Source organism: Salmo salar, chromosome 23 (assembly GCF_965601325.2).
Source record: "Salmo salar chromosome 23, fSalSal1, whole genome shotgun sequence".
NCBI lineage: Eukaryota > Metazoa > Chordata > Actinopteri > Salmoniformes > Salmonidae > Salmo > Salmo salar.
This window is the reverse complement of record NC_138313.1, coordinates 51,377,267-51,387,500: the sequence shown is the minus strand read 5'-3', so window position 1 is coordinate 51,387,500 and position 10,234 is coordinate 51,377,267. Positions and strand designations below refer to the sequence as shown.

The 10,234-nt window shown below is 43.4% G+C and overlaps 1 protein-coding gene across 2 annotated transcripts in view; it reads left to right on the top strand.

Moving 5' to 3' along the window:
* map2k1 (mitogen-activated protein kinase kinase 1) overlaps window positions 1–10,234 on the top strand; it is a 79,565-nt gene that overhangs the window by 34,037 nt on the left and 35,294 nt on the right. For both annotated transcript variants that reach the window (XM_082968221.1, XM_082968220.1), the window contains one exon: window positions 8,751–8,828. In XM_082968221.1, the coding sequence (XP_082824347.1) occupies window positions 8,751–8,828 (78 nt within the window). The remainder of the gene's footprint in view (window positions 1–8,750; window positions 8,829–10,234) is intronic.

Sequence of the window (10,234 nt, the reverse complement as noted above, 5' to 3'; positions counted from 1 at the left end):
CTACAGTATACCACACTATACTATACTATGCTACACAACATTATATTACACTATACTACACTTTACTGTACTACATTATACTATACTACACTATACTACACCTTCTACAGCGATGGAGAGATCAGCATCTGTATGGAACACATGGTACTACTATACTACAATATACTACACTATACTACACTATACCACACTACACTATACTACACTATACTACACTATACCGTACTATACTATACTACACCACACTACACTATAGCACAACATACTACACTATACTACACTGCACTGTACTACACTATACTACACTGCAGTATACTACACCGCAGTACACTACACGACACAACATTATACTATACTATACCACACTATAATATACTATGCTATACTACACCACACTACACTAAACTTCACTACAATAGGTTACACTACACTCCACCACACTATACTACACTGCACTATACTACACTATACTACACTATACCACACTATACTACACTATACTACACCACACTGCACAATACTACACTGCACTATACTACACTTTACCACACTGTACTAACCTATACCACACTACACTGTACTACACTATACTACACTTTACCACACTACACTATACTACACCGTACTGCACTACACTAAACCACACCATAATACACTATATCACACAACACTTCACTGTACTACACTACATTATACTACACTACACTATACTACACTACACTATACTATTCTACACTATACTACACTGTACTACACTACATTATACTACACTACACTATACTACACTACACGGGGGGCCAGTACGAATGTATTTTATTTTTAATTAATGAAATGTATGCATTCACTACTGTAAATCGCTCTGGATAAGAGCGTCTGCTAAAATGACTAAAATGTAAATGTAAAAATGTACAATGAATGAATGAATTACATTTTATTTTGATGTCAAATTGGCAACCCATCCCTTATGGGATTAATTGGCAACCCATCCCTTATGGGATTAATTGGTAACCCATCCCTTATGGGATTAATTGGTAATCCATCCCTTATGGGATTAATTGGTAACCCATCCTTTATGGGATTAATTGGTAACCCATCCCTTATGGGATTAATTGGTAACCCATCCCTTATGGGATTAATTGGTAACCCATCCCTTATGGGATTAATTGGTAACCCATCCCTTATGGGATTAATTGGTAACCCATCCCTTATGGGATTAATTGGTAACCCATCCCTTATGGGATTAATTGGCAGCCCATCCCTTATGGGATTAATTGGCAACCCATCCCTTATGGGATTAATTGGTAACCCATCCCTTATGGGATTAATTGGCAACCCATCCCTTATGGGATTAATTGGCAACCCATCCCTTATGGGATTAATTGGTAACCCATCCCTTATGGGATTAATTGGTAACCCATCCCTTATGGGATTAATTGGTAACCCATCCCTTATGGTATTAATTGGTAATCCATCCCTTATGGGATTAATTGGTAACCCATCCCTTATGGGATTAATTGGTAACCCATCCTTTATGGGATTAATTGGTAACCCATCCCTTATGGGATTAATTGGTAACCCATCCCTTATGGGATTAATTGGTAACCCATCCCTTATGGGATTAATTGGTAACCCATCCCTTATGGGATTAATTGGTAACCCATCCCTTATGGGATTAATTGGTAATCCATCCCTTATGGGATTAATTGGCAACCCATCCCTTATGGGATTAATTGGCACATTAACAAACATTACAATAATTCATTATGGTAATTAAATGATTATTCTTCTTCTGGGGTTCTCTGCATTGAGCATCACATAAAGAGTGGAAACAATACAGTACATCAATACTTAATAGTCAATAAATTCCAAACAATAATTACATCCCTAGAGCAGTGCAATAATACACTACATACAGTTGAAGTTGGAAGTTTACATACACTTAGGATGGAGTCATTAAAACTCGTTTTTCAACCACTCCACAAATTTCTTGTTATCAAACTATAGTTTTGGCAAGTCGGTTAGGACATCTACTTTGTGCATGACACAAATAATTTTTCCAACAATTGTGTACAGACAGATTATTTCACTTATAATTCACTGTATCACAATTCCAGCGGGTCAGAAGTTTACATACACTAAGTTGACTGGTGCCTTTAAACAGCTTGGAAAATTCCAGAAAATTATGTCACGGCTTTAGAAGCTTCTGATAGGCTAATTGACATCATTTGAGTCAATTGGAGGTGTACCTGTGGATGTATTTCAAGGCATACCTTCAAACTCAGTGCCTCTTTGCTTGACATCATGGGAAAATGAAATAAATCAGCCAAGACCTAAAAAAAAAAACATATACCATAAACAGACAAATAAATACAGAAGAAACTTGAACTCTGACTCAAAGAGAAGATTCACGTGGTAGACAAGCCTTGACACAATCTATATACACACACCATTACCCACATGGAAGATAAATATTATTACTGTTTAAATATAGGTAGCTTTTTTAAAAACATTTCCAGGCTTTATGTAAATATTCTGCAAACAGAAATACACAATGGACAAAAAAAACATTTACATTTCTCCTCATCACTCAGCTACATAATACCAGGGTATATCTGGTGGTCTGTCTCCTCATGGCTACATAATACCAGGGTATATCTGGTGGTCTGTCTCCTCAGCTACATAATACCAGGGTATATCTGGTGGTCTGTCTCCTCATGGCTACATAATACCAGGGTATATCTGGTGGTCTGTCTCCTCATGGCTACATAATACCAGGGTATATCTGGTGGTCTGTCTCCTCATGACTACATAATACCAGGGTATATCTGGTGGTCTGTCTCCTCATGGCTACATAATACCAGGGTATATCTGGTGGTCTGTCTCCTCATGGCTACATAATACCAGGGTATATCTGGTGGTCTGTCTCCTCATGGCTACATAATACCAGGGTATATCTGGTGGTCTGTCTCCTCATGACTACACAATACCAGGGTATATCAGGTGGTCTGTCTCCTCATGGCTACATAATACCAGGGTATATCTGGTGGTCTGTCTCCTCAGCTACATAATACCAGGGTATATCTGGTGGTCTGTCTCCTCATGACTACATAATACCAGGGTATATCTGGTGGTCTGTCTCCTCATGGCTACATAATACCAGGGTATATCTGGTGGTCTGTCTCCTCATGGCTACATAATACCAGGGTATATCTGGTGGTCTGTCTCCTCATGGCTACATAATACCAGGGTATATCTGGTGGTCTGTCTCCTCAGCTACATAATACCAGGGTATATCTGGTGGTCTGTCTCCTCATGGCTACATAATACCAGGGTATATCTGGTGGTCTGTCTCCTCAGCTACATAATACCAGGGTATATCTGGTGGTCTGTCTCCTCATGGCTACATAATACCAGGGTATATCTGGTGGTCTGTCTCCTCAGCTACATAATACCAGGGTATATCTGGTGGTCTGTCTCCTCATGGCTACATAATACCAGGGTATATCTGGTGGTCTGTCTCCTCAGCTACATAATACCAGGGTATATCTGGTGGTCTGTCTCCTCATGACTACATAATACCAGGGTATATCTGGTGGTCTGTCTCCTCATGGCTACATAATACCAGGGTATATCTGGTGGTCTGTCTCCTCATGGCTACACAATACCAGGGTATATCAGGTGGTCTGTCTCCTCATGGCTACATAATACCAGGGTATATCTGGTGGTCTGTCTCCTCAGCTACATAATACCAGGGTATATCTGGTGGTCTGTCTCCTCATGGCTACATAATACCAGGGTATATCTGGTGGTCTGTCTCCTCATGGCTACATAATACCAGGGTATATCTGGTGGTCTGTCTCCTCAGCTACATAATACCAGGGTATATCTGGTGGTCTGTCTCCTCATGGCTACATAATACCAGGGTATATCTGGTGGTCTGTCTCCTCATGACTACATAATACCAGGGTATATCTGGTGGTCTGTCTCCTCAGCTACATAATACCAGGGTATATCTGGTGGTCTGTCTCCTCAGCTACATAATACCAGGGTATATCTGGTGGTCTGTCTCCTCATGGCTCAGCTACATAATACCAGGGTATATCTGGTGGTCTGTCTCCTCATGGCTACATAATACCAGGGTATATCTGGTGGTCTGTCTCCTCATGGCTACATAATACCAGGGTATATCTGGTGGTCTGTCTCCTCATGACTACATAATACCAGGGTATATCTGGTGGTCTGCCTCCTCATGGCTACATAATACCAGGGTATATCTGGTGGTCTGTCTCCTCATGGCTACATAATACCAGGGTATATCTGGTGGTCTGCCTCCTCATGGCTACATAATACCAGGGTATATCTGGTGGTCTGTCTCCTCAGCTACATAATACCAGGGTATATCTGGTGGTCTGTCTCCTCATGACTACATAATACCAGGGTATATCTGGTGGTCTGTCTCCTCAGCTACATAATACCAGGGTATATCTGGTGGTCTGTCTCCTCATAGCTACATAATACCAGGGTATATCTGGTGGTCTGTCTCCTCATGGCTACATAATACCAGGGTATATCTGGTGGTCTGTCTCCTCATGGCTACATAATACCAGGGTATATCTGGTGGTCTGTCTCCTCATGGCTACATAATACCAGGGTATATCTGGTGGTCTGTCTCCTCATGGCTACATAATACCAGGGTATATCTGGTGGTCTGTCTCCTCAGCTACATAATACCAGGGTATATCTGGTGGTCTGTCTCCTCAGCTACATAATACCAGGGTATATCTGGTGGTCTGTCTCCTCATGGCTACATAATACCAGGGTATATCTGGTGGTCTGCCTCCTCATCACTCAGCCACATAATGCCAGGGTATATCCGGTGTGCTTTCTAGAATAAGAGCGAGCGTATATCGTGGTAGAAAGGGCAACAGAGGATAAAATTAGTTTCACTCTCTATTTCTTTGAGGTCACAATAATTACATAGGCTTTCCTTTTCCATTTCACCACAATACCCGACCTGTTTCAATACGCAGAGGCAATATCCCTGATCTTATCTGTGCACATAGCGATCTCTTGCTTTTAGCTCGGTTATACATAATTATATCTCTGACACAACAAATTCACCCTGAATCAAACAAAAGGTTCTCAATTTGAGTTTATGATTAATCTCCTCTAAACCATTTTATATTTTTTTATATTTCATCACCAGTTGTTTTTTTAATCATATCTATGTCTCCCTTCATTTGGTTTTTCATACAGATATTCACAGTCAGACTGTTTAAAAAGGTCAGACATTTCAGTTGCCCAGGCTTCCCCTTTATGGATTGTTGCAACCCCTATTACTAGCCTGTTCAACCTCTCTTTCGTATCGTCTAAGATTCCCAAAGATTGGAAAGCTGCCGCGGTCATCCCCCTCTTCAAAGGGGGTGACACTCTAGACCCAAACTGCTACAGACCTATATCTATCCTACCCTGGCTTTCTAAGGTCTTCGAAAGCCAAGTTAACAAACAGATTACCGACCATTTCGAATCCCACTGTACCTTCTCCGCTATGCAATCTGGTTTCAGAGCATCCATGACTAGCTAGCAGTTTGGGTCTAGCGTGTCCCCCCCTTTGAAGAGGGGGATGACCGCAGCTGCTTTCCAATCTTTGGAAAAGATTGCTTTCCAATCATAACCGCCATCGATAGGAGACATTACTGTGCAGCCGTATTCATCGACCTGGCCAAGGCTTTCGACTCTGTCAATCACCACATTCTTATTGGCAGACTCGACAGCCTTGGTTTCTCTAATGACTGCCTCGCCTGGTTCACCAACTACTTCTCAGACAGAGTTTAGTGTGTCAAATCGGAGGGCCTGTTGTCTGGACTTCTGGCAGTCTCTATGGGGGTGCCACAGGGTTCAATTCTCGGGCCGACTCTCTTCTCTGTATACATCAGTGATGTTGCTCTTGCTGCTGGTGATTCTCTGATCCACCTCTACGCAGACGACACCATTCTGTATACTTCTGGCCCCTCTTTTGACACTGTGTTAACTAACCTCCAGACGAGCTTCAATGCCATACAACTCTCCTTCCGTGGCCTCCAACTGCTCTTAAACGCAAGTAAAACTAAATGCATGCTATTCAACCGATCGCTGCCTGCACCTACTCGCCCGTCCAGCATCACTACTCTGGACGGCTCTGACTTAGAATATGTGGACAACTACAAATACCTGGGTGTCTGGTTAGACTGTAAACTCTCCTTCCAGACTCACATTAAACATCTCCAATCCAAAATGAAATCTAGAATCGGCTTCCTATATCGCAACAAAGCATCCTTCACTCATGCTGCCAAACATACCCTCGTAAAACTGACCATCCTACCGATCCTCGACTTCGGTGATGACATTTACAAAATAGCCTCCAACACTCTACTTAATAAACTGGATGCAGTCTATCACAGTGCCATCCGTTTTGTCACCAAAGCCCCATACACTACCCACCATTACGACCTGTATGCTCTCGTTGGCTGGCCCTCGCTTCATACTCGTCGCCAAACCCACTGGCTCCAGGTCATCTATAAGTCTTTGCTAGGTAAAGCCCCGCCTTATCTCAGCTCGCTGGTCACCATAGCAGCACCCACCTGTAGCACGCGCTCCAGCAGGTATATCTCTCTGGTCACCCCCAAAGCCAATTCCTCCTTTGGCCGTCTCTCCTTCCAGTTCTCTGCTACCAGTGACTGGAACGAACTGCAAAAATCACTGAAGCTGGAGACTCATATCTCCCTCACTAGCTTTAAGCACCAGCTGTCAGAGCAGCTCACAGATCACTGCACCTGTACATAGCCCATCTGTAAATAGCCCATCTATCTTGCTCCTTTGCACCCCAGTATCTCTACTTGCACATTCATCTTCTGCACATTCTATCATTCCAGTGTTTAATTGCTATATTGTAATTACTTCGCCACCATGGCCTATTTATTGCCTTAACTTACCTCATTTGCACCTCATTTGCACATTTCTTTTGTTCTACTGTATTATTGACTGTATGTTTTGTTTACTCCATGTGTAACTCTGTGTTGTTGTATGTGTCGAATTGCTTTATCTTGGCCAGGTCGCAGTTGCAAATGAGAACTTGTTCTCAACGAGCCTACCTGGTTAAATAAAGGTGAAATAAATTGTAAAAAATAAATGAAAAAAATATAGATTCCATTGAAAAACTTGACTAGCTATTCTGGCTGTTGGCCTATTGAACATTCTATTCCAAAGTCTCACCTTCCATCTCACCTCACAGGGTTCCCCAGCCCATTTCACCTGTTATTGCAAGTACAGGTGCAAACTTTGTGGACACCTAAAAAGTATTGTACTCCTCTGTTATGAACATGTTCGTTTTTTTTAAAAATACCTCTTAAGTTCAGAACAGGACAGACACATGTCTGATACAGTTTGGAATATGGTTGTTTGGCCCTCGCTTCATATTCGTCGCCAAACCCACTGGCTCCAGTTTGGAATATGTCGCATAACCAAACTCTTTGATTGGTTTTTGTTCTTCCTATAAAACTCCCCCGAGAGCTCTACTTCCTGAGTCGTCCAGGGCAGATGTTCCGTATAGAAAGGTAATATGTTCATCAATTAAAAAAAAAAAAAATACCCAAATATTTATAAATGCAAGTAAACTCCAGAATGTCTTCGCCAAAACAAAACTGAAAAAAACACTTCACTTAGTCGCTGGTTTTCTATAATGCATTATCTGTGTTTTAGTCTGGTTGATCATGAGTCTCCATCTTTTACACCAAGTCATTATCTGTGTTTTAGTCTCGTTATACTACACAGGATGGCAGGTAGCTTAGCGGTTAAAGCGTTGGGCCAGTAACCGAAATGTCCCTGGTTCGAATCCCCTAGGTGAAAAATCTGCTCTCGGTGACCTTGAACAAGGCACTTAATGCTAATTGCTCCAGGGTTGCTGTCAACAATGGCTGATCCAGTCCACGTGTGGCTCAGTTGGTAGAGCATGGTGTTTGCAATGCCAGGGTTGTGGGTTCGATTCCCACGGGGGACCAGTATGGAGAAAAAAAATGTATGAAATGTATGCATTCACTACTGTAAGTCGCTCTGGATAAGAGCGTCTGCTAAATGACTAAAAATGTAAATGATCCCTGGCTGTGACCTCACAATCCAAGGGTTTCTCGGGCAGTTGTGATATACTACTATACTAACTACATGTGATAGAGATCAGCATCTGTATGGTACTACTACTATACTCAGTAAAATAAAACATTTATAATTATATATAATTTCACCTTTATTTAACCAGGTAGGCAGGTTGAGAACAAGTTCTCATTTACAATTGCGACCTGGCCAAGATAAAGCAAAGCAGTTCGACAACATACAACAACACAGAGTTACACATGGAATAAAACAAACATACAGTCAATAATACAGTAGAAAAGTCTATATACAGTGTGTGCAAATGAAGCAGGATAAGGGAGGTAAGGCAATAAATAGGCCGGAGTGGCGAAAAAAGTACAATATAGAAATTTAACAATGGAGTGATAGATGTGCAGAAGATGAATGTGCAAGTAGAGATACTGGGGTGCAAAGGAGCAAAAAATAAATAAATAACAAGTGTATTAATTAGTATTAATTAGGTGTCTGAACCTTTTACTGTAATGAAGTTAAATTATTTAAAATACCTTCTTCTGTCCATCTCTCTGTTCCTCTGTCCCCGTCCCCTCTCTCTGTTCCTCTGTCTCCGTCCATCTCTCTGTCTGCAGGACGGTGGTTCTCTGGATCAGTCTCTGAAGAAAGCAGGAAAGATACCAGAACAGATCCTGGGGAAAGTCAGCATCGCTGTGGGTACCTCAAACACATCTATGTTTATCTCTCTCTTCATCTATCTCTCTGATCCTCTCTCTCTCTCTGACCCTCTTTCTGACCCTCTCTCTTCATCTCTCTCTCTGACCCTCTCTCTCTCTCTGTCTGACCCTCTCTATCTCTCTGACCCTCTCTCTGACCCTGTTTCTCTCTGACCCTCTCTCTCTCTGACCCTCTCTCTCTCTGACCCTCTCTCTGACCCTCTCTCTTCATCTATCTCTCTGACCCCCTCTCTCTGTCTGACCCTCTCTCTCTCTGACCCTCTCTATCTCTGACCCTGTTTCTCTCTGACCCCCTCTCTCTGACCCTCTCTCTTCATCTATCTCTCTGACCCCCTCTCTCTCTCTGACCCCCTCTCTCTCTGACCCTCTCTCTCTCTGACCCTCTCTCTCTCTGACCCTCTCTCTCTCTGACCCTCTCTCTCTCTGACCCTCTCTATCTCTCTGACCCTCTCTCTCTCTGACCCTCTCTCTTCATCTATCTCTCTGACCCCCTCTCTCTCTCTGACCCCCTCTCTCTCTGACCCTCTCTCTCTCTGACCCTCTCTCTCTCTCTGACCCCCTCTCTCTCTGACCCTCTCTCTCTCTCTGATCCTCTCTCTGACCCTCTTTCTGACCCTCTCTCTCTCTGACCCTCTCTCTGACCCTCTCTCTTCATCTATCTCTCTGACCCCCTCTCTCTGTCTGACCCTCTCTCTCTCTGACCCTCTCTATCTCTGACCCTGTTTCTCTCTGACCCTCTCTCTCTGACCCTCTCTCTGACCCTCTCTCTTCATCTATCTCTCTGACCCCCTCTCTCTCTCTGACCCCCTCTCTCTCTGACCCTCTCTCTCTCTGACCCTCTCTCTCTCTGACCCTCTCTCTCTCTGACCCTCTCTATCTCTCTGACCCTCTCTCTCTCTGACCCTCTCTCTTCATCTATCTCTCTGACCCTCTCTCTGACCCTCTCTCTCTCTGACCCTCTCTCTCTCTGACCCTGTTTCTCTCTGACCCTGTTTCTCTCTGACCCTGTTTCTGTCTGACCCTCTCTATCTCTGACCCTGTTTCTCTCTGACCCTCTCTCTCTGACCCTCTCTCTGACCCTCTCTCTTCATCTATCTCTCTGACCCCCTCTCTCTCTCTGACCCCCTCTCTCTCTCTGACCCTGTTTCTGTCTGACCCTCTCTCTCTGACCCTCTCTCTGTCTGACCCTCTCTCTGACCCTCTCTCTCTCTGACCCTCTCTCTGACCCTCTCTCTCTCTGACCCTCTCTCTCTCTCTGACCCTCTCTCTGTCTGACCCTCTCTCTCTCTGACCCTCTCTCTGACCCTCTCTCTGTCTGACCCTCTCTCTCTCTGACCCTCTCTCTCTGACCCTCTCTCTCTCTGACCCTCTCTCTGTCTGAC